The sequence below is a fragment of the Neltuma alba genome, unplaced genomic scaffold (assembly GCF_004799145.2).
Source record: "Neltuma alba isolate B1F8T4 unplaced genomic scaffold, ASM479914v2 tig00011255_pilon, whole genome shotgun sequence".
In the NCBI taxonomy this organism is placed as follows: domain Eukaryota; kingdom Viridiplantae; phylum Streptophyta; class Magnoliopsida; order Fabales; family Fabaceae; genus Neltuma; species Neltuma alba.
Window position 1 is genome coordinate 192,848 of NW_021635969.1, and position 25,270 is coordinate 218,117.

General features: G+C 36.6%; 2 protein-coding genes and 1 pseudogene across 4 annotated transcripts; 2 read left to right on the forward strand and 1 right to left on the reverse strand.

Moving 5' to 3' along the window:
- Positions 1-1,227: 1,227 nt before the first annotated feature.
- On the forward strand, positions 1,228-21,286 carry LOC114763120 (protein RETICULATA-RELATED 3, chloroplastic-like). The gene is made up of 3 exons (XM_028952723.1): positions 1,228-1,469; positions 19,716-19,799; positions 19,991-21,286. The coding sequence occupies exon 3, from the start codon at positions 20,015-20,017 to the stop codon at positions 21,086-21,088; it is 1,074 nt and encodes a 357-aa protein (XP_028808556.1). The 5' UTR covers positions 1,228-1,469; positions 19,716-19,799; positions 19,991-20,014; the 3' UTR covers positions 21,089-21,286.
- LOC114763119 (protein BASIC PENTACYSTEINE6) lies at positions 2,012-6,030 on the forward strand. Of its 3 annotated transcripts, none has more exons than XM_028952721.1 (4): positions 2,012-2,162; positions 4,091-4,151; positions 4,322-4,486; positions 4,626-6,030. In XM_028952721.1, exons 3-4 carry the CDS (start codon positions 4,418-4,420, stop codon positions 5,568-5,570), a joined length of 1,014 nt encoding a protein of 337 aa, XP_028808554.1. In that variant the 5' UTR covers positions 2,012-2,162; positions 4,091-4,151; positions 4,322-4,417; the 3' UTR covers positions 5,571-6,030. The 3 variants fall into 3 exon arrangements, with proteins under 3 accessions (XP_028808554.1, XP_028808555.1, XP_028808553.1); XM_028952722.1 differs by lacking the exon at positions 2,012-2,162 and adding an exon at positions 2,222-2,786; XM_028952720.1 differs by lacking the exon at positions 2,012-2,162 and having other exon boundaries at positions 3,875-4,151.
- Positions 21,287-21,627: 341 nt separating the features above from the next.
- Positions 21,628-24,938, reverse strand: LOC114763113 (putative zinc transporter At3g08650; annotated as a pseudogene).
- Between the last annotated feature and the right edge of the window lie 332 nt (positions 24,939-25,270).

The window sequence follows — 25,270 nt, forward strand, 5'->3', positions numbered from 1 at the left end:
CATTCATTTTATTGACTTCTAGTAATTATATTATTTACTTGGAACTCTAACAATTTTTTCTTGTAACAAAAACAATTATCTAAACAACAAGTATTGGTTTGATTGGTAAGAAGTTGACTCAAAACTTACAAGATCATAGCCTTTAGACCTAACTCATCTAATTTTTTTTTTACAAAAAAAGCAATTGCATAAAAATAATATAAAAATATTGATATTGTTGAATAGCTATTAAAACGAGATGTGATGAATTAATAAGGAGTATATGGCATCATCATACATATTACATTATCAAGTAATATAACGATAATTTTTCTTGGGAGAAAAAATGATAGTTAGGGAGAGACCCTTTCAAAGTAAAAGCCTAGAAGGATTTAAAGGTTAAAAAAAATACACCAACGTAATGGATATTTCACTTCTTAAGAGCATCTTAGCAGGAAGCTACTTTTTAACTACTTAATGTAGATAAAATTTTTTTTTAACAGATTGAAAAATAATAAATATAAAATATAATAATTTTAACGATTCAAAGTATAATAAATATAAAATATACTACCTCCATCCTTAATATAAGACCCTATTTGACTTTTATTTTGGTTCTAAATATAATACCCCAATTCATTTTGTCTATCATATTTATACATTTTTTTTTTCAAAATAGCCCTTCTAACAATAATAGTTCTAGTCAATATACTTGATTAGTAAGGATATTTTAGAAAAGATAACACCTATTTAGGACAAATAACTAATTCAACTTACTTCTTTAATTTCCTCAAATTAATCAACTGGCTCTTATAATTAGGACCGGAGGTAATAATAATTTTAACGATTCAAAGTAACAAGTTCGTTGCTAACAATTTTATCTTTCGCTAAATGAGAAATATTTATCTTAAAACATTCTAATAAATAAGGGTATTTTAATCTTAATTTTACAACTACATAGTATAATTTTAAAATGACAGTACCTCAGGTATAATTACTTTTCATAGAAAAATATCTATGTCTATAAAAAAAAATCCAAGTCCTGCATTAAATTCTTTTCATGTTCATCATTTATCATGACTTGCAATTAAATGTCCGGTCAAGAGGTAAAATTGGAAAGTAATGTGATTTTTGTGATAAAATTAGTTATTTGACTTATACTTTTAACTTCATTTCATTTAAACCGGAATTTAATTCTAGTTGACTTGTTGACTAGTAATTATTAACCACTCGACTCGGTCAACTCAGTCCGTCTTGAGTTTTGCAATACGCTGCGTTGCAATCCTCTTTCCTCAATTCCTCATCGGCCTCTTCATTTCGCACCACGTAGACACACATCGGCCTTCCATTCTCTTTGTCGCCGTCGCGCTCCACCAACTGCTCCGTGCACCGTCGCCATCTTCCGGCCGCCGTCGGAGTCCAGTGGCTTCGAACTCCAGAAGTCACTTGTCAGAGACGTCGCCTCTCCCCTTCCCCCCTTCCTCTGCCGCGTTGTCGTTTAGTCGCAGCTCGTGCTTGTCGTCGTCTTACCGCTTTCCCTTTCGCCATTTTCTGGCCAAACTGTTCGATTCATCTACATCGGTGAGTGACAGCTGTAAATTAATTTATTGTCACTGAGATTTTCCATCCTTCCCTCCCTCCCTTACTCTCGATTCATATCTCTCAATCGTTCAACTGGATGCTCAATTTTCTCTTCAACAAAATGTTTGATTCAGCCTCTTGGTGAAGTGAAGACTGTTTCTTGATTTTCGCCTAGATGTATTTTTAATTTTATCAACAAAACAAGAAAGTGATAAAAGCACGGGGAAATGTAAAAACCTTTTCCTTTTTAATCGGATGTCTTCTTCTTCTTCTCCATCGGAGTCGTATTCTTACTGGTTATTGTATTGTGGTGCGGTTTCTTTGTGCTTGTCTTAATCCGACCCGGCGCGTGCAGTCCCCGCCACTTACTTTCTTACTTGCTTGCAAGTAACTCTTAAATAGTTCTGCTTTGTGAAAAACTGTACGCCCACAGAATAAAACTAAAAGTGAAAAACCAAAAAAGCAATAATGGGGGAAAATTTGCATAGACAGAAGAAACAAGTGAAAAAGTGAAAGCAAAATTTGTCGCCTTTCTTCCACGGAGATTAGGGTTTTCAGTCTGTGTCTTTAATCATTCTTCTCTCTATCTTCCTGCTCGTCTCGTAAGTTTCTTTTATTCTCTTTTCTTGTCTTTCTGTAATAGTTTGCTTTTTGTCTTTTGAGTTTCTCTTGCTGGTCTCGATACCTGCTACACTTAAGCTCTGAATCCGTAGTTTTTTGCGTGGACTCGCGTTCCCCTCTTACTTCTCGTCTCCAAACACCTTAAAACTATAGATATGTTTGTTATCTTATAGTTTTTCCTTCTTTGGTTTCTTTGTTATGTTATAAACTTATAATTGTGTAAATTAAAGCTTATTTTGTGGATTGTTTGCGAGATTCGCTTCCGGTTTCCAAACTGCATCATTCTACATGATTGACTTGTTCTTAACTTCATACCGTAGTTCTGATGCGTCGGTTTCAAATAATTCATAATTTTTGTTGATCGAATTTGAAACTTCACGCAATTGATTGGTTCTCAACTTCAGATTGCTCAGATGCGACGTTTTGAGCAATTTGAGTTTTATGTTAATCGAATTTGGACCTTCCTTAGCTCTGGGACTAGAGGGAGGACCTGATCCAAACTGGTTTTTGATTATTATTATCAAATTGGGAAAATAGAAATGCATTTGACTTCGATAGGTTCACCGTTGACGTTCAGAGAAAGAGGGAAATGGTTAAGATTTATGGTACACAGTAAGCAACTTTGCTTTGTCTACTTCGTTATTGATCTTCAATCACACATCTGCTCATTTGCCGTAAGTTTAAGTTGCTTATTAAATATGCACTTAGAGAATAGAGACGTTAGAGCAGTTGACGAAGCAAGGCAATGGTAGCTGAACCTTTAACAACAATTTTCTTCCCTTCCCCTCTTCTTCATATGCTGTTTTACTGCTATCCTGTTCATCTCCATAAATTCCTTCAAACCATGATTACCCCTTTTATTTTTACCCCCCCCCCCCCCACAAAAAAAAAAGGACAACAACACAAGAAGTTGTTCACTGAATAGGCATTGTACTACATGAAGTAGTTTTCGGATAGAGTCATTGTATTACATGACATGCTTTTATTGCACTCACCCTTCCAGCTGTTTATTTTAGATTTGCAGCTTAATTTTCAATCAATACCTCAAATATAAGGTCAATCGCCATTAACTATTGACTAATCTATGAAATAGAACAATCGCTGCCCTGAAATTATAATATATCATTTGAAACTCTCATTCCTGCCAATAAGTTAAGTTTAGAAACAGAATTTGACCTTTTTGGACCGGGCAGTTGTAAGTAAAGTACAATGGGGACTTTTGTCAGTTAATTGTTTACGCTCCTTAGTTCCACAATTTACAGTCTTTATCATGCATTTTGTGTTCAATACATGAGAATCGAAATGCGGATCAGTCAGCCTCTCCTCTCCTTTTCCACAACTGTTGCATGCTTTATTCATCCACTGTTAATGTTTCTTATTTTGTGCGTTTTGTTGTTGCTTGTTGAGTATCAACTGTGTCAAGTATCGTGAATAGAGGGTATTTAGTAAGATGTCTGGTGCATAGAATGGTATGGAATGGAAAGAAAAATATAATGAAAAAAAGTATTTTGTTGTAAGGAATAATTCTCGTGCCTGGGTTTTGAGAAAAAAAGAAAGAGATTTAAAATTATTGAATGATCATAAATAAATATATGATATTGCATATCTTTTACTCCTTTAAAACGCAATCCGTTTACCTCAATGCAACCACAGATGACCTTAAATTAAAGGTCTGCACCCTAAATTTCGTAGCATGTAAATTAGTCTAAATAATTTCATGCTTTGGAAATGTTTTTTGACAACTCTTGCACTCTAATGCTTGGATGGAAGTAACCTAACACACCATAATAGATATCTCTGTAACTCCGCCCTCCCATGCATGTTGCATTCCTATATAGGTAGCGTCATTTGCAAGTTGGAATACTTGTGCTTCATTTTTAACTTACGTATGTTGTATTCTTATATGCAGGGGAAATTTTAATCAGTTGTGCATTCATCTTTTGCTTTTATTATATCTATCTATAATCATGGTAAGTTATTCGATCTCTGAAGCAGTCATTTTTTGGCGATCTAGAGGTGTAGGTTTGTCGAATGGGAAATTCATTTTCCCTCGAGCCCCATGACCCCAAGAAAACAGAAGCAGGAAAGAGATGCTTAAATTATGTTAGTAATAGTGTGTGTATATTTTTTTTATATGCAGGACTTGTAGCATATTATTGCTGAATAGACCACGTTCTATGCTGGTTGAGAAGGCCTAGAAAAGTATTTACCTTTTGTGTCCATTTGTGGGTTTCTGATGGATGATGCTGGGCATCGTGAAAATGGGAGGCACAAAGCTGATCAATATAAATCAGCTCAGGGACAGGTATATTGAAATAACTTTCTGCTCATTTGACGTACTCACCTGTTGAAGTTTGCATGAAGTACTAGTTGCTTAGTGTGGCATGTATTTCCTTCCAAAAAATTCATCTTTAATTATATTGATCTCCGTATTCTTGTTGCAGTGGTTGATGCAACATCAACCTTCGATGAAGCAAATTATGGCAATTATGGCCGAAAGAGATGCAGCCATTCAAGAGAGAAATCTAGCCCTTTCTGAAAAAAAGGCAGCCATGGCAGAGCGTGATATGGCATTCTTGCAACGAGATACTGCCATCGCAGAACGGAACAATGCCATTATGGAACGAGATAATGCAATTGCTACCCTTCAGTATCGAGAGAACTCCATAGCCAATGGTAGCATGTCTTCTTGTCCTCCAGGATGCCAAATAGCCCGAGGTGTCAAGCATGTGCATCATCCTCAGCAACAAGTACACCATTTACCTCATATGGGTGATACTTCTTACAGCACACGGGAAATACACACTGGTGATGACCTTCCAACAGCGTCCATGCCGAATGAAACAGGGAAATCACGGCGGGCCAAGCGACCAAAGGATGGTAAGTCAGTTTCACCTAGTAAGAAGGCACCAAGAGCTGCAAAAAAGGTCAAGAGGGAGGGTGAAGACTTAAATAAGATGATGTTTGGCAAGGGCCATGAGTGGAAGAGTGGTCAGGACATGGTTAATGGAGGTGATGATCTTAACAAGCAGTTAGGGTCATCGAAGGCAGATTGGAAAGGTCAAGACTTGGGGTTGAACCAGGTAGTGTATGATGAGTCAACAATGCCAGCACCTGTATGCTCTTGTACCAGTGTTCTGAGACAGTGCTACAAATGGGGTAATGGGGGTTGGCAGTCTGCTTGTTGCACAACAACTCTGTCAATGTATCCACTTCCCGCTGTACCCAACAAGAGGCATGCTAGGGTTGGTGGGCGAAAGATGAGTGGAGGCGCTTTCAATAAGCTGCTTAGCCGGCTTGCAGCAGAGGGACATGATCTGTCTAACCCAGTTGACCTGAAGGACCATTGGGCCAAACATGGCACAAACCGCTATATCACAATCAAGTAGATTGCGCTAATCTTTTGAATCGAGAGGAGCAATAAATAAATAGGGAACAACCTCTAGTAATCAACTGGATTTCCGTGTCATGCAAGGTGGGAAATAAGATCGTAAAAAGGTAAGCAGGGAAGTTAATGATTAAGGTACGGTTGTGCCCGATAGATAATGTATTTAGGGTAAATAGTTCTGCAGAACATCGGTCATGTGGTGATTGAAGAAATGGCATATAATCATTGTGGTCACTTATCAGCCAAGATGATGGTCTGCTCCGGTCAGTAGCGTGTAAAAAAGTTGTGTGGTTGTTGTTTAACTGTTATATAGTCCTGATATTTGAATCCAGTATGTTAGCCCAAATAATTGTAGAAAAGTATTGTTCCCTTGGAACCCTATGAACCAAATTAGTAGTAGTATGTGTAACATGTAAACTTTATTTTTGAATGACAATCGTATCTCCTAATGGAGCCGAATTGCAGAGGCATGGCTGCGAATTGCAATGCGTGCTGATAATTCTATTACTTCCGGTTATTGTGAGGACTCCTAAAATTGGTTGGATGCTAAGAATTTTTCAGCAGTCTGCAGGGTAATTGTACAAGTTCAAGAATTATTGCTGAGAGCCTATTGGAAATCGGTGCACAGTGTAGCATCCAATTCTAGAAGCAGGAAGATTTGAAATGAGCAGTGATTTGTGTTTTCTCTCCACTTGTGTGCATGAGACAGAGTAATCAGATAGACTTGTGGATGCGGATAAAATAATGCCCTCGCCATTTTCACTGTCTCGTCGTCCTATTGAGAAATTTAAGGAAATAAAGCAGGAGCCAGATATAGAAGCTTAGAAAGGAGAACAATGTTGATTCAGGTTTTTTGTTTTTTGGACTGAAAATGTTGATTCAGGTATTGCCTGAAAATGTTGATTCAGGTAATAGCAGGTCGGATCGGATGGGATGATGGATTCTCATTCAGTATCATCCCATTTTAATTTGCAATTTTTAATGATAATTTTTCTCCAAGCAGTGTTACCCCAAATTTTGAATTCTGTATTTATTAAAATAGAAAATCATTTAAAACATGAAAAATATAAATTGAATATGGACCATCCAAAATCAATTCGGATGGTTCAGATTAGGACGAGCTCCATGCTTATCTATTTGATGAGTTTGGACTGTGATTTTAAATCAACTGATGTTAGCTGATATGGTTAGTCCTTATGAGTAAATATCTTTACATTAAAAGGCATATCTTCTTGGACCACACTATTTTCAAGGAAGGGCCATTGATTTCAGAACTCCCGCAGGGCTGTGGCATATGGAAAAATATGAAGAAAGAAAGAAAAAGAGATTCATTCCCTTGATCTTGAGGTGATCAAACAATTCATCTCAGTTAAATCTCTAGATCCAATCAGAGAAGAGGATACTGATATGTTGGAGATATCAAATAATGGGTGGACAAGTTTATGGTTTTTCAATGAAAGCAGTCCTACGAAGTTATCAATAAGACCAATGAAAATGATATCTCGCCATTTGGGACAAAGATCAAGGCATGGCCTACGTATGAGAAGAAAAGACATTTCTCTAGGAAGTTGCTTGTCTGATAGTTTGCAAGTCAATATTGTTAAAAATACATGTTAGGAGAGCTACCCCAAGTTGCAGAAAGAGGGAGAAGAATGATATTAAGAAAGAAAATGAGACGAGTACAGCAATGACAGAGAGAACAGTTTTAGGGGATATTTGGATAGAAATCAAACTGTAGTTTTAAAAATACTTTTATGGTATACGAAATAAATATGTAGAAAAATTTATTTCGTTTTACCAAAAAAATACTTTTGAAGAGTATTTTTATACAATCTCAAACACCCTCTTAGAAGCATGAACAATTTCACTTTTGAGTTTGGGGGGGGGGGAATTTCACGTTTCACAAGGGATTGAAGTCGTTATTTGTAAGAATAATTTTAGTATAAACTTAAAATTATTCTCATCACAGCATTTGGGTAAAACAAAAGCAAAATGAGATATCAGTATTTTTCTTTTACTGTTTATAGTGTGTTGATAAAAAAACAAAAACTTACAATTTTATTTTTCATTTATTATTGTATAAACTTTGTACTCTCAGAATAAAGTGCACGTTAAATATGAGTAAAACTAAGAAGTTAGTAATTTTTAAAACATAATTAATGAGACTTAAAGTTTTCTTTGATTATAATAAAATGTGTTAAAAATGATTTAATTACATGTTTAGAGATGTTAATCATTAAGGTAAACTGATTGGGTCATTATTAGACTCACTACGTGGAAAGAGATATGATCATAATGGCGAGGATGAACAAAGCCTTGAAACCCATCCATATTCATCCAGATGTCTTTGCTTTGGCGAAATCCCATGCTTGCAGAACCCTGCGTTCCTCCACCCCCAAAAGATTCTCTTTATTTGTGTTAAAATATGAGCATTTTAGAAAAAAGTTATACATTTTTTTTAGGAAAAATTGCAAATAAAGACCCCCAATATATAAAATGGCAATCAGGGACCCTGAATTTGAGAAATTGCTCACAAAGACCCTGTCCCAATTTGCAATTATGAAATCATGACCAAATTACCAAAATATCCCTCTTTAATTTTTTTTAAAAAAAGAACACTACTGCCTTGCCGGAATCCGGCTGCCGGCGCCGGAGCTCCGCCACCCCGGCTGCCAGCCGCCGGAGCTCCGATGCCGGTGGCCGGATTCCGGCCATTGCCGACGGCCTTCCACTACAAGAAAATGTTAAAGTAGCAGCGGAACATTTCTAGCGGTTCAAGAAAACCGCTGCAAAATACAGACGGTTTGACCATTGCCCGCACATTTCTAGCGGTTACCACCTAACTGCTAGAAATTTAGAGCTAGAAAATTCCCCGGGTTTTGGCGGGAACTTGGCGCCAAATTTGTAGCGTTTATTTTCTAGCGGTTCAGGCCAATAAACCGCTAGACACTGAAAATTTCTAGCGATTGATGCATGAACCGCTAGAAATATTTTTCATTCCCGAGGAGTTTAGAAATTTCCAGCGATTCGGTCCAGAACCGCTAGAAATTTCTGGCAATTCCCGAGGCCCTTGTGACCGTTGGGAATTTCTAGCGGTTTGGTCCAGAACCGCTAGAAATTCTCGGTCTATATAAACCCCCCCACTCTCACTTCTTCAATCGTTCTGGAAGCGAAGCTCTGCTGAATTTTCTCCACAAACATATTCGAGTTCTGATTCAGTTGTAGATCCTTATTTTCAGGTAAAATAGTAATTTATTGATAAATAATTTTTATTTTATGTTTTATTTTATTTATTTTATTATGTTGTAGCTTATAAATAATTTTTCTTTTTATTTTATTTATAAATAATTACTATTTGTTGTTATTAGGATGACTCGTCGACACGGGAAAGACCCAGTTGATCCTGAGAGAGCTGGACCCAGTGAGGTTCATCATGATGCTGGTGAGCCATTCCCCAGCATTCATGACTACGATCTCAGCGAGGAGGATATCCTCAGTTTTATGGAGCAGGATGATGTTGAGCGGACTGAGGAGGCTCATTTTACTGGGGATGAGCAACCCCATGCTGATGCTGATGCTGCTGACGAGGAGGAGGAGGAGGAGCAGGATCAGGGGAATGAGTATCCCCAGGCTGCGCAGCGTCCTGCTCCGAGACGTCAGGCTGGTTATGAGGTGGAATTTGTCGGTAAGTATTTATTTAACTTTTTAAAGTTTTGATCAGTATTTAATTTATATAGAAATTGTATTAATTTATTGATATATAATTTATTTCTTAATTAAATTTTGCAGACACTGAGGGGAACAGGTCTTATCGGAGGCTGACAGCCAGAGAGCTGTCTATGATGACGAGCGGACGAGTGGTTGTACCGCTCAATGAGTTGGGCCAACCGACAAAGAAAGGTGGCCAGTTGTACAACAAGTACGTGCGCCTCCTTGGTCAGCAGTGGACGCTGTTCCCCATCTATGTGCAGGACTGGAAGAAGATCACCCCAGACAAGAAGCAGCAAGGCTGGGAAATGATGAAGGTAATATAAAATTGTTATTTATAATTTTTTTTAATTTAAATAAATGATTATATATTTTGTTTTCAAATAATTTAATTGTTTGATTATAATTTTTTATTTTTAATTTGTTTGTTATTTATAATATTTTTAAAAGTAGTTAAATGAATCTATATATTTTTTATTTAAATTATTTAAAAGTAGTTCCCTGAATATCTATATTTTTTTTTTAAATTATTTAAAAGTAGTTAAATGAAAAAATTTGTTATTGATTTCATTAATTTTACTTATAATAATTTTAAATTTAGTTGAGTAAAAATATTTTTTCATTTAAATTACTTAATTGTTTAATTATTATTTGTTTTTGATTAATTTATATTTTATTTATAATATTTTTAAATTAGTTAAAAACTAATTATTTGTTTTTTATTATTGAAATTGCTTAATTATTTGTTTATAATTTGTTATTTAGTTAATTTATTATTTAATCATAGAGTAATTTATTCTGGGGGAGGAGTTGAGGGCTGACACGATCAAGAGGCTTGGGATGGCATGGAAGAACAGGAGGGCCGACCTGTGGAGGGAGAAGAAAGGTGACGGGACGAGGCCCCTCCAGGAGATACTGGCAGATGTACCTGGTGGAGTCCCGGACCAAGACTGGTCCAGTTACGTCTATTTTAGGATGACGGCTGACCAGATGGTATGATAATATTGTATTAATTATAATTTCTTTATTTTTTATCCGACTTGACTCATTTAATTTAATTTTTTTACATTTTGCTTCAGGCTCTTTCTAGGAGAAATGCTGGGAGCGTCAGGCATCAGACGATACGTCATAGGGCTGGATCCAGGAGCTTTGCGATCACTTATGACGAGATTGTGAGTACTTGAAATAAATTTATTAAATATGTATATGTATTTAATTTGTAACTAATTATTTCTTTGATTTCATTTACAGAGGGAAAAGACGCAGCAGGAGCGGGGATACACGCCCACTTATGGCGAGATGTGGCCGATGGTGTATAGACCCCGAGACGGGCGTGCGTCGGATGAGGTTGAGGAGATAGCGGTAAGTAATAAATTAAATATTAATATAATATCACAGTGTAGATATCATTATATTATAATTAACTTCTTTATATTAATTTTGGTAGGCACGGATGACTCAGGTCGATTCCGAGTTGCGTGAGTCTCAGGGGTCTGCCTTGGATCCCACCGCCTCACTTTTAGCGGGTCGTGGCCGGCCGCAGCACCCTGGTCGAGTTAGCGGGCTTGGACTTGGACCTACACCGACTAGGTTGCCCCGCTCAAGTGGCGCTGGCCCTTCATATACTGCTGGGAGCTCTCATGCGAGTGCGAAGCGGCCGGGTTCCTCATCCTCAGAGGAATTGCGAGAGGAGCTCAGACAAGAGTTCGAGGCCAGGATGGAGGCCAGGATCGTGGAGCGTGATCGTCAGTTCCAGGAGCGTGATCGTCAGCTCCAGACGCAGCTTGACCAGCTCTTGGCAGCTGCTACGGCTCTGCGTCATGTGGTGGTCAGTATAGCTCCAAACATCTCGGTTCCTGACATCCCCGACCTACACCTGCCACCAGTCCCGCCCCTACCCCCCATCCGCCAGTCCAGTCCCAGCAGGTTGAGCGGCCTGCCCACCCCCAGCCGGAGGATCCAGCAGAGGATGATCACGATGATGCTGCTTCTGCCCCCCACCCATGATTTGCTTTCATTGTATGGGATTTTATTAGAATCTTGATTTTACGGTTTTATATACTATTTAGATATTTATTTAAATTTTATATTTATTTGTTTACTTTATTGATTTATTTCTATAATTTTATTTATGTCAAGTACTAATTAATATTGAAATATTTATTTATTTATTACAACATCAACATTACAATTTATTAAACACGTTAAACATGTTAATTAATCAAAATAATTCTATAATCATTTATTAATTTAATAAATATTTATTTTTGTAATGTTATTAATTTATTGTGCAGTATTTCTATTTAATATTTAAAAATAATATCGTTTGTAGCGGTTTTAAAACCGTTAGAAAATTCAACTGAATTTTAACCATCGTGAAAATTTCTAGCGGTTTAATAACCGCTAGAAAATTCAAAACCGATGGAGACAAAATTCCCGTTAACCCGCTAGAAATTTCTATCGGTTTGTAACCGATATTTAGAATTTCTAGCGGTTAATAACCGCTGGAAAATGAAAATTTCCGTTAAAACCGCTACAAATTTGTAGCGGTTTTGTAACCGCTACAAAAAAATGACCGTTCCACCAGCCTCCTTTATAAGCTGAAGCACTCCAACTGAATTCCATTTTAACTTCTCTTTGAGCTCTGTGTCATATTTTCACGAAATTTGAGCATTATTAGTGATGGATAGGTCGTGGATCAACTTGCACCGGTCGACTCCGCAATACTTGGCTGGTCTAAACTATTTCTTGGATTTTGCTTTCGCCAATGCTGCCGTAAATGGTAAGATTCAGTGTCCCTGTCCTAAATGTAATTTCAAAAAGTGGCATCCCAAAGATATTGTTAGGGAACATTTAATCTTTAAGCCTTTTCCGCGAGAGTACGTATTTTGGCAACTACATGGGGAACGGCTAGATATGGGTGCTGAGTCAGTTCCAGTAGTTTCACGGATGGGAGTTCGAGTGGATGAAGCCGATGCCGTGAATGATGCTGTGCGTGATGCTTTTGGTGTTCACGAAAGCTCGAATCCCAACGAAGATGAAGTAGAGGGACCTCAACCGGAGTTTCTAAGAAACGAAACTGCTCGGGAATTTTTTGACCTCATGACCGAAGCTGACAAGCCTCTTTATTCTGGGTGTACAAAGTATTCGAAGTTGTCATTCTTGGTGAGGCTGTATCACATCAAATGCTTGTGCGGTATGACTGACAAGGCGATGTCTATGTTGCTGGAATTACTGGGAGATGCTTTCCCCCAAGCTGAATTCCCTCCATCTTTTTACGAAGCAAAAAAGATTATTAACAAGCTTGGCTTGAACTATAAGAAGATAGATGCATGCCCAAACGACTGTATGCTATACTGGGGAGATGATGCCAACAAAGAGATTTGTACGAGATGCAAGACGTCACGCTATAAGTCGGTACGGAAGGGCAAGAAGCAAAAGAAGAAACCGGCCAAAATTCTCAGGTACAAATTATTACAGCGTGTTACTTGTTCCGTCTCTAAAAATATTCGATATTTGAAATTCTTAAAACAATTTATGTCATCAATTTTCTTAAATTGAGTCAATATTTAGTATTTAAATATTCGGTATTTTAAATTTTAATATATTATTTTCTTAGATACTTTCCTTTGAAACCACGGTTGCAAAGAATGTATATGTCATCAAAAATGGCTCAGCACATGAGGTGGCACGCGACTGAGGAAAACCTAGATGGTAGGTTAAGGCACCCACGAGACTCGGAGGCGTGGAAAGCGTTTGATGCGAAATTTCCAGACTTTGCCAATGATCCTAGAAATGTACGTCTTGCATTGGCAACCGATGGTTTTAATCCCTTCGGAAACATGAGCACAAGTTACAGTATCTGGCCGGTGGTGTTAATTCCATACAATCTACCACCTTGGATGTGCATGAAGCAGAGCTCCTTTTTGCTTTCCATGATCATTCCTGGCAAGAAAGCACCAGGAAATGATATTGACGTATACCTGCAACCGTTGATACACGAATTGATCGACCTATGGACGAATGGTGTTGAGGCATATGACTCACATGACAAGCAACTATTCAATCTCCGTGCAGCCTTGATGTGGACAATAAGTGATTTTCCCGGTTTGGGAACTTTGTCTGGCTGGAATGTGCATACTGGGTTGGCCTGTCCTGAGTGCAATTTTGATTCTGTGCCATGTCGCCTTCCACACAGTCGCAAGTGGTGCTTCATAGGACATCGACGGTTCCTTGATTCCAAGCACAGACTTAGATTGCAACGGATTCGCTTTGATGGGAAACAGGAGAAGAGAGATCCTCCTGTTACTTTGTCTGGTATGGATATTTTGCGGCAGTTAGAAGATGTTCATGTCGAGTTTGGTAAGAGTGTGGATCCCGAACGATTGGGACGACGATCTCGTGGGACATCTGATACGCAACCTATGCAATGGCGGAAGAGAAGCATATTTTTCACTCTTCCTTATTGGGAATCTAATTTGCTACGACACAGTTTGGATGTTATGCACATTGAAAAAAATGTGTGCGATAATGTGCTATATACGTTGCTCAATGAAGCTGGAAAGTCCAAAGACCATCTCGCAGCTAGAAAAGATTTACGGGCCTGGGGAATTCGTGAAGAGGCTTGGCCTGATGAAAACGACAAGTTTCAGCCAGCTAAATTCACCTTGACAAAGCAAAACAAGGATATCTTCCTCTCGACGTTGAAGAACATAAAAGTACCAGATGGATATTCTAGCAACATCTCAAGGTGTATCGATCTGCAGGCTCGAAAGGTTACTGGGTTGAAAAGTCATGACTCTCATGTTCTTATGCAACAGTTACTTCCATTGGCCTTGAAAAACACACTTCCTTCTGATGTATCGGTGGTTTTGGTAGAATTATGTTCATTTTTCAAGAAGTTGTGTGCGAAGGTCTTGGTAGCGGAAGAGCTTGATCAGCTGCAAAATAAAATTATTCTTACACTTTGTCACTTGGAGATGATATTTCCTCCATCATTCTTTACTGTTATGGTTCACTTGACTGTCCACCTTGTTCGAGAAGCAAAGGTTGCTGGCCCAGTTCACTATCGATGGATGTACCCTATAGAGAGGTACTAGATTATCTTTTATTCCCGCCTCTTTAAATTTCACATTGTTCTTTCATTTACTCGTAATTATTAATGCAATTTTAACTTACAGGTACTTGGAAAATTAAAATCATATGTTAGGAATAAGGCATGGCCTGAGGGGTCAATAGCAGAAGGTTATTCCGGAGATGAGGTCCTAACTTTCTGTTCGAGGTACTTTGATGACATGGAGACATCTTTTAACCGCCCGCGTCGCGTAGATGATTCTCCTCCTGGTCCTTCCACGTCAACTTTATTTCCTCCTGTTGGGAAACCAGTTGGAGGATATGAATTCTTCAGACTCACTCCTACAGAGAAACTCCAGGCACACAGACACGTTTTGATAAATTGCAGCCAAGTTGAACCCTTCATGCAGTAAGTATATATATCATATAAGCTCACTAGCTTTTACACTTTATATTTGTTTCTTACTGACTCTTCTAACAAATTACACTTTACTATAGTGAGTTTAGGAGTTATCTCAGGCGTCAGCTACGGGGCCGTGCGCGTTCTGCTGACATTGATAAAAGAGTCCACAAAGAGTTTCCCAGTTGGTTTACACGTCGAATACGTAATGACAACAGCCCATACACAGATGAATTCAAAGCTCTTTCTCTCGGTCCGTTAGACCATGCACGAAGGTTTACCGCGTACAATGTCAACGGCTTCAAGTTCTGTACGGTTGGACGTGATCAGGGATTGCTCACACAAAACTCTGGAGTTTGCGGGACATTCGGAACGAGATGTTATGCTAGCAGTAGTGATGGCGATATGCGCTTTGGAGGCGTCACTTACTATGGAAAGCTAATTGACATTATTGAGTTGAGTTACCAGCTTTTCACCGTGACACTGTTCAAGTGCTCCTGGGCAAATACGACAACTTCACGGGGACTCGCTACTGACCATTTGGGCATCACCTCAGTCAATTTCTCTAGACTTATTCATACGGGGGCATCTGAAGATGATGAGCCATATATCCTTGCTTCTGAGGCACACCAAATTTACTATGTCGAGGACGAGAAACATAAAGACTGGAATATGGTCGTTCACCTTAAGCCACGGGATCTTTACGATATGGGTGATGGTGACATTATTTACGACAGTGAACCCTTCCAACCCTCGAATTTTGAAGACTTCTTTCCTCAAGGAGATGATAATTTGCCACTTATCAGGTACACGTCTTTTCTTAAATTATTTAAATAATTAACTACTAATTACTAATTTTTTCCAAAAACATTATAAATTTAACAAATTTTTTTAAAATGTGTCCTTTCAGGCCGGATGATGATGGAGAATAGCAGCATCCAAAATAAATTATTTAAAAATTTTCCGTCCATAAATACATATGTATAAATTAAAATTCGTACAGTTTTTTTAAAAATAAAAAAATTTTAATTTGTAGCGGTTACATAACCGCTACAAATTTTTTTACGAAATTGTAATTTGTAGCGGTTATTAACCGCTACAAATGTATTTTACGAAATTGTAATTTGTAGCGGTTATTAACCGCTACAAATACATATCTGTAAATTAAAATTCGTTCAGATTTTAAAAAATAAAAAATACTAAATTTCTAGCGGTTAATAACCGCTACAAATATAACCGCTACAAAATACTAGCGCTTATATATACGCTAGAAAATGAATAACAGCTACAAAATGCAATAAAACGCTACAAAAACCCGCTACAAATGTGTCGCTGATCTCTATAAATACCATATCTTCTCTACATTCATTTACTCCATCTCTTTTCTTTCCTCTCCTATTCTTCTTCATAATTCTCTCTTTTTTTCTTACTATCTCATATGGTGGTTTTTTTCTCTTTACTGTATGGTAAGTGAATTTTATTTTATAATTCATTGTATCTTTTATTTGTTTTTATTTAAAATTTACTAACATATTTATTTCTCCTTTCCTTTCAGATTTTTCTTCTCCACACTTGTCATGCCCTCCTCAACTGATTCAAATACTCATCAACCTAATACTATAGGTTCAATATTACAAAATATATCATCTTCAATTCAACTATCTTATTAAATATTCAATTAAATTATCTGATTAAATTAAATTCACTTCTTTTGACACATTCATAATTTAATTACATATTTTTTATTACAAAATTAATATTTTTGTTAATTATACAAATTAACAAAAATTCTTCAACATAATTTATTTAATGGTTTTTAAAATTATAATATGAAAAACCATAAATTTTTTTTTCTGGCACGGTAAACATTTCTAGCGGTTCCGAACCGCTAGAAATATTTCGTCAAATTTAAATTTTGCGCCAAAATTTCTAGCGGTTCAAACCGCTAGAAAATTTTTTGCCGCCATTCCTAAAATTCAATTGGCGGGAAAAGTTAATTTCCCAAACATTTCTAGCGGTTCTATAACCGCTAGTAATTTCGCGCTACTGAAATTATTTAATTCCCGGCAAAATGGATTTCGTTTAGCAGGTTTCTAGCGGTTATAAAACCGCTAGAAATTTTTTTCCGGAACATTTTCTAGCGGTTTTATAACCGCTAGGAATGTTTCTCCTTCAGATATTTTCTAGCGGTTATAAACCGCTAGAAATTTTCTATCGTTTTGACCATGATGTGTAGCGGTTGCAATAACCGCTAGAAATTTTTTCTTGCACCTGTTTTTCTAGCGGTTTTCCTTAACCGCTACAAATTTCATTTGTAGCTGTTAAAACCGCTACAAATGTAACACTCTAACCGCTAGAATTAACATATTTTTTTGTATTGTTCCTTTGTTTTTTTTTTGAAACTGTTTTTTCCTTAAATTGGGGGAAGTGAGGTTGGGGGGATTTGATCCCCCAACCTAATGCTTCCCAAAATTAAGAATGACCATCGAGCCAACAAATTTTTGCTAAATTATGATACAAAAAAATATAAGTTAACTCATTTACTCTTGTTCCAGGTGATAACAACAATACATTTAGAAAATACAAGTTCTGATTGTAAAAATAACACGTCTGGAATGAAAATTATTAACAATATGTTTTTTTATAACAACAAATTTTGTTGCAGGTGATAACAACAATACATTTGAAAATACAAGTTCTAATTATAAAATAACAAGTCTGGATTAAAATTTAACAACACGTTTTTTTAATGACAACACACTCTGTTTCAGGTGATAACAACAATACATTTGGAAATAACAAGTTTTGATTATAAAATAACAAGTCTGGAATTAAAATTAACAACAACTTTTTTTTAGAAAATTATTTATATTATGATTTTGGAAAATAAATTATTTATAACTTATAAAATATTTTTAATATATTTATTTTTTCTAAAAAATACTTTTTAATCTATATATCTATACAACTCATTATAAATCAAACTACTCCTTATAATTATAAAGCATTTATAATTAAGTATTTTTAATCTATAAATCATAGTATAAATTTTTATATTATTTCATTCTTTAAATATTAAATTTATTATTAAGTATTTAAATAATATAGTATAATTTATTATTTCATTCTTTAAATATTAAAAATAGTTTTTATATTTAAAGAATAAAATAGTATTTTTTAATTATAAATTAGAGATAAATTTCATTCATAAATTTAAGTAATCAAAAAGTATTTTTAATCTACAATAAATTGTACTATTTATAATTTATAAGAAGTAGTTTGATTTATAATGAGTTGTATAAAAAAAAACGTGTTTGTTAAATTTTAATCCCAGACTTGTTATTTTATAATCAGAACTTGTTATTTTCAAATGTATTGTTGTTATCACCTGCAACAAAATTTGTTGTTATAAAAAAACATATTGTTAAATTTTCATTCCAGACGTGTTATTTTACAATCAGAACTTGTTATTTCTAAATGTATTGTTGTTATCACCTGGAACAAGAGTAAATGAGTTAACTTAATTTTTTTTTTGTATCATAATGTTAGCAAAAATTTGTTGGCTCAATGGTCATTTTTAATTTTGGGAAACATTACGTTGGGGGATCAAATCCCCCAACCTCACTTCCCCCCAATTTAAAAAAAAAAACAGTTTCAAAAAAAAAAAACAAAGGAAGGCCGCCGTAATGGTCGGAATCCGGCCGCCGGCATCGAAGCTCCGGCGGCTAGTAGCCGGGGTGGCGGAGCTCCGGCGACCGGATTCCGGCGAGGCAGTGGTGTTCTTTTTAAAAAAAAAATTAAAGAGGGATATTTTGGTAATTTGGCCATGATTTCATAATTACAAATTGGGACCGGGTCCTTGTGAGCAATTTCTCAAATTCAGGGTCCCTGATTACCATTTTATATATTGAGGGGTCTTTATTTGCCATTTCCCCTTTTTTTTATTATAATGACAAATAACTAATTTTATTAATTTTTATAAATTTGTTAATTATGTCTTTTTTTTTAAGGAACAGCCGAGTATCAATTCAAGAAAGTCCATTACATTGTTAAACTTATTATAAAAAAGAAGTTGCCCAAAATTTCATCTTTTTTGCCAACCCAAAATTTTTCATTTTACTCTTACTAAAATAGTGATTAAAAGAGGTAAAACCTTCAGTCCTCCATTTTAAAATAATTTACGAACTCAATCTTCAAAATGAAAATATTTAAGAGTAAAAATTAAAAAAATTAAATAATGAGTTTTATTTTTAAGACGAAAATAATATTATATGAGATCTTGAATATCTTATATTTATAATGGAAGCAGTAACAAGTCAAAATTCCTTAATTCATATGCCGCACCATTAAACAAGAAAAGATATTTTATTGGACATCCTTGAAGGAACCAACAAAAGATATGAAACAGAGGGAATATATTTTATTCAAATAAAATATTCGTTTTAAAAATAAAAATAAAATTTAATCTGTCGAAATAAACTTAATTCCTCTAAAATTCTTAAAATTATTATTTTATGAAATAATATAAGAGACCTTGGAGGAAAAAAAATTAAAACAGAAAAAATTAAGAAATAAATCACTCGTTAAAAATTAATTGACAGATAATTCTTAAGCTTTATGCAACTTAACCTTTATGTATAATCTAAATTAGTCAATTATACCTAAATAATGTTTTGTACAAATCATCTGTTTTTTTTTTTATAATTTTAATTTTTATTGTGTGCAATTATCTTCTGTTCTGCAATTCATTATCTTAAAACTACTTATTAATTAATTTTAAAATAGAAATTTATTATTCCCAATTTTTCCCACAAAAAAAAAAAATCACATGATCAAATAATGTAATATGAAAAGTATCAGTATTCTGTTTTGTAGTTGGAAAGGTGCTTTTCGCTTTCAGCGTAGGGTTCCAGCGATCAAAACCTGCGAGTTTAAAAGGGTTTGAGGTTTTAGTTTCCGATTCAGCGTTTCTCACTCACATTCGCCTCAATCCATCACACTCTTCGTCTTCACCTTTGCTATTCCACACTGTCATTCTCTCACCTTCAGGTGCTTTCCCTTTTCCCAATCTTCTTACTTTTCTCTGTTTAATTATGAATCTTTGCTATCATTGTCTAGTTTTTGTTTTTTGTTCTTTTTCTTGTTCATGATCTGGGAACGATGTTCTTATGCTAAATTTTCAAAATCTGTCTTCTTTTTTAGCTATTCAAGTGTATTGATTTGTTATCTCTGTGTTGCAGATCGTGGAGTTGAACCGAACCACCATGGCAGCCATGGCTCAGCTTCGTTTTTCTCCTCTCTCTGGCTCCTACCACACCATTTCAGACGCTCGAGCATTCAATCCCCGTGCCGTTATTTCGTTTGGATCTTCTTTCCACTCTCAAAATCGATCTCTGTCTCTCATCAACCCAAAGGTCTACGAGCCCAGTTTGCCGGAGAATCTGCAAATTTCATTCGCCGGTGGTGATGGTAGCGACGGAGTTGGGCGCGGAGGAGGCGACGGCGGCAGAGGAGATTGGGGCAACGACGGGGATTCCGATGATGCATCTTCATCGTCGTCTCAGGGACTCGGTATTCTGGGTATGTTTCTGGCCGGATGGAGATCGAGGGTTGCCGCCGATCCGCAATTTCCGTTCAAGGTTCTGATGGAGGAATTGGTGGGTGTGACCGCTTGTGTCATCGGAGACATGGCTTCTCGTCCAAATTTCGGATTGAACGAGCTTGATTTTGTTTTCTCTACACTTGTCGTTGGATCAATTCTGAATTTCACCCTCATGTACCTATTAGCACCCACTATGGCTTCTTCATCCTCAAACCTACCTTCAATCTTTGCAAGCTGCCCTAAGAGCCACATGTTTGAACCAGGTGCCTATGGGATCCTTGATCGATGTGGCACACTAGTGTACAAAGGAGCTTTGTTTGCAGCAGTTGGGTTTGCAGCTGGGCTTGTGGGAACTGCAATTTCAAATGGGTTAATCAAGATCAGAAAGAAGATGGATCCAAACTTTGAGACTCCAAACAAGCCGCCTCCAACACTGTTGAATGCTCTCACATGGGCGACTCACATGGGAGTTAGCAGCAATCTGAGGTACCAAACTCTTAATGGGATTGAGTTTGTGTTGGAGAAAGGGCTTCCTCCATTGGCATTCAAATCATCTGTGTTTGTACTGAGATGTATGAACAATGTTCTTGGAGGCATGTCGTTTGTGATCCTGGCGAGGATGACTGGTTCACAGAGTGTGTCAAAACAACAGAAGCCATTAGCTACTGCGGCAGAGAAGGAGAGTTTGGAGGGCAGAGAAGAGGATTTGCAGACCAACCGATCGATATCAAAGTGAAGAAGGATCAAAGATTAGTACCTTGAGACATGTCAGGCTATGAGAGGCTTTCATTTCTGGGTATCATTTGTAGATGAACTAGCCAGAGTGAGTAGTTCACCTCGAGCCCTGGATGCGGATGAATGGGTTTATTTTGTAGCTAGCAGAACTTTTTTCTGGATGAATTAAATAATATTAAAATAAAATATCATTAAAAAATCACATCCAGTTAATATATTAATATATATTAGCATGCGCACGCACACACTTTTTAGAGTTTAACATCTAGTTAATATATTAACACATAATAAATCACATGCACACAACGTGTGTGTATTACAATACACAATTTTGTACCGCATTATTCTTTTGAAAAATACTTATTATTGATTTTTTCGGGATTGCATGTAATTCAAATGAATTTTTAATTATCTTGTGCATTTAAAATAAGGGAACCCAACCAAACTGAATTTTAATTACGTCAAAAATAAATCTAATATATCATGATAGAATTTTATAAGATTTTATAAATCTCGCTTAAATCTATTTACTATCATATTGTCAAATGTATAGCTGTATACAAACAATATATTGATTTAATCCACTCAAAACCCTAGTTATCCGGGTATAACACCATCCAGTCTAACGAGGGGAAAAAGAATCAGAATCTGCTGACTTCCCGAGTTTTCCTTTGTTCATCATATTGTAGGAAATTAGGGTTCAGATCAATAAAATCTCAAAACTATATATACATCGTAAAAGCTAAATACGACAAACGTCAGGTTCTGTATGGAAACTTGAGCACCCCTAACAAACCTGCCTCAACACCAAAAAGTATTACCCGTTAGCTTCTTTAGAGCCCCCAAAAAGGACAGCTCCAGTATAAATGGCAGATTCCAATCTCTGCAGTCTCCGTTGGTCAATAAAACTAGACACAACTACAAATCTCTTCACACTTAATGGCTGAGAACTTGGGTGATCAATTCGAAGAGTTCTATACGCCTGTTGTATAAGAACATTAACAATAGATGATGCACCACAATCATCCTATCTGACAGCTTCTGGTGCAGAATTGCAGTAAGGTGTATGCAAGCAAACCAACCTAGTGAATGTCAGACATAAAATAGCAAAACCCATACCCATAATAAGGCCGCAGGTACTTTTACTTTTTTCCAAACTCAGTGCTCTCTTAACCATATTTCCAAAACCTGGGATTAATCCGCCACAAGCAAAGACCATAACATGGTCAAGACCGCTATAATCTATACCGGCAAGAATAGCCCCGATTGCTGATGTTGGGCCCATAAATCCAATTATGGCGGCTGCTGCAAGGGAAGCATGCCAACTATCAGTAGCACCAAAGATGCAGCTGGCCACGGCTGCTCCTCGAGGAAGTCCATGTAGAGAGACTGGAAGCACCATGTGACGGCCAAGTCCATATGCTTTTGGTGCTGCCACTCCCAATGCGAGTCCTTCAGCCAGAGCATGAAAAGCAACTGTTCCACATGAAATGAATGATTGAAGGGTGTGAACGCTCATTGGGAACCCAGTAAGTGCAGGCAAGTCACTAGCTGAGGTCTTTTTGCGATCTGCAACCTTCAACACGCTGGAGCTAGAAACATGGACGAAAGCAGCCCCTGCTGCAAGGAGGAATAAAACAGGAAAAAATCCCAACTTTGAAGACAAAAGAAGCTGTACTGGTCGCCAAGCACCAAGAACAAAAGCAATCCCACAAGCGGTGCCCATCAGAAGAGCATGCTGAAGATGAAAGGCAAGAGCAAATGCAACCAGAATGATGCCTCCGAGTAAGGGGCCAAGGCCAAAAAGTAATGAAACAAAGAAGCCAGAAGCATCCTCAGAGCTGCAAAAGAAATTAAACTTTCAGGGGGGAGAAAGAAAAAAAAAACCAGAAATGTTACTTCTCCGGAATGGTGGTGTGGACAGCTATAAATTCAATCTATTCCTTGTCATAAACTCACTTGTAGTCGTGGCTGAAATTTTGAAAGAAGGTACTGAGAGCTTCCATAAATGCTACAGAAAGGGTTGCTGCTGATGCAACCTGGGAAGGAGGGGCTTCCTGTAATCCAAAGCACAAAAAACTATTATACAAAGAAAATAAGACTCTACAAAAGTTAGAGGGAGAAAAAAGAAAATAACATGAGAAGTGTAATACGGATCGCAGGGGAAAATTCCTTAGGAGGAAAGTTCCCTCAAGAAGCAGGGGGATTATACAATAAGCATTTGCCTATTGAATCACCTCTAAAGTTCCCAATAAAGAAGCAACTCCAGCCTCCATAATACAAACCAGTTAACAAGCTAACAAAAATCACTAATCACAACTATTGAGCATCTTGAACATTCAAGTTTGAGAGTCTTCAACATAATCGGGAGCCTTCCAGTCTCCTAAATGTTACATAGCACGACCATAATTTTGCACAAATTAAATTAAAATGTAGCACATAGTATATTAATCATGTTGAATATATTTAATATAATTCAGATTGAAGACAGGATAATAATAAATAAATTAGTACATGTGACAAACCTAAGCTTGCATTTGAAGCGTAGTTGCAAAAAGCCACCATGCTACTATCGTCCATTAGAATATTAAAAGAGAAAATAAAGACAAAGTTGTTTAAAAAGGAAACTTTTAAAGATCAGAAGATCCAACACTCATGCAAAGTATGTCACCTTGAATGCATCAGGGAGAACTTCTGCAACAACCACTCCAGATCATACACCCAGCTGCAAATCCCGTGCAGAAAGGAAGGAACTTACTAAATGCATCAGCACACATAAATGAAGAACTGCTACAATTGGCTGCATCAAATCATGCATAACATGGTAAGAGACCGTAGCCAAAAACTACAATTTCAATAACCACTTGTCAGTGGTTACCAGTCTAGCTCAACCTTAACAATAATATCTTAGCCACCACTGAATCAACCTATAATGAGGTCATGATTAATATGCTACTACAGAACCCAACCATTTAACAACTATTAATTGCCATCAGGATCAAATTGCCATGCACATCAAGAATCAATACGTGTTCCAAATTAACTGCCCATGGGTCTAAGCAGCATGGTATAGGCGAACTCACACAGGATGTGACTTCATTAGATAAGAAGATAACATTGAAGACGTTGAAAAGAGAAACTAATCCTTTCAGGTTAGGCAATACTGCCTCAGTGCTAAACCCAACTAAGTCCACAAACAATTTTGATAGTTGAGTTGTGCCAAAGAGTCATTAATTTGCATCTATCAGTTGCTATTGTATCTGATCAGATCATCATTATACCTTGGCAATGATAACTGACAACTTTATACAAGTCATAGTTTGATTCTGTTGCATACCAATATCTCTATAGGGCTGACTTAAGTTTTATCCCTTATGAGGCACGATGATTCAACTTTTAATAACAACAACAACAACAATACCTGAGGTAAAGATGTTATCACACTCCATAACATAGCATTCTGTGGGGAGACGCCCCTTGATGCTAGCACATGCTCACAGCTAATCCCTCTGGTATGTTGTGTACAGCAATAGCCAATGTAACCAACAGACCTTGAGAGAAACCTTTTGAGCCAGCAAAGGAGACGCCCACCCCAGAACCCTCTCCGAAAGAATGAAGTGTCATATTCCAATAACTAGAACCACTTTGGCTGCATCAGCACCCTTTATATCCAACATGCTCACTTCCCCATATTGCTCAAGATACTGAAACCAAGGAGATAATGTAGAACAAAATAAGAATGTAATGAACCGAAAAAATGAAATTATAGATGTAGATACAAGATTTAAATGATTAAGTGCATCCCAAAAGATAAGAAAAAGAAAAGATTCACACAAGAAATTAACAGACATTGAATTCTTTCATCAAATGATCAAATCACCCAAATTCGCAAAATTATTGGAGTTGACTGGTTCACCCCTAAAAGATATGCCAAAGATAAATAACTCTGTTCTTTTCAGTTTTAATTTTTTTAAAATTTTGGAAAATACATTTTATATAGTCATCATTCACTTGAAAAAAAAAAATGCAGGATACTGACATGATCTACACGGTATAACTACTTGTGTTCCCTAAAATGATATATTTGAAGCTAACGTCACCCTTTATGGCATTATCATACAAAGGTTATGAAAAGCTGAGAAGCATTTCAAAATGTCCAGTCACAACAACACTGAAAAAGGTT

Bases quoted from the DNA above. Each gene is read 5' to 3' on its own strand.
- LOC114763119 (XM_028952721.1), top strand. From the start codon at position 4,418: ATGGATGATGCTGGGCATCGTGAAAATGGGAGGCACAAAGCTGATCAA. The intron at 4,487-4,625 runs GTATATTGAAAT...TTCTTGTTGCAG, and splicing joins ATAAATCAGCTCAGGGACAG to TGGTTGATGCAACATCAACC.
- LOC114763120 (XM_028952723.1), top strand. From the start codon at position 20,015: ATGGCAGCCATGGCTCAGCTTCGTTTTTCTCCTCTCTCTGGCTCCTAC.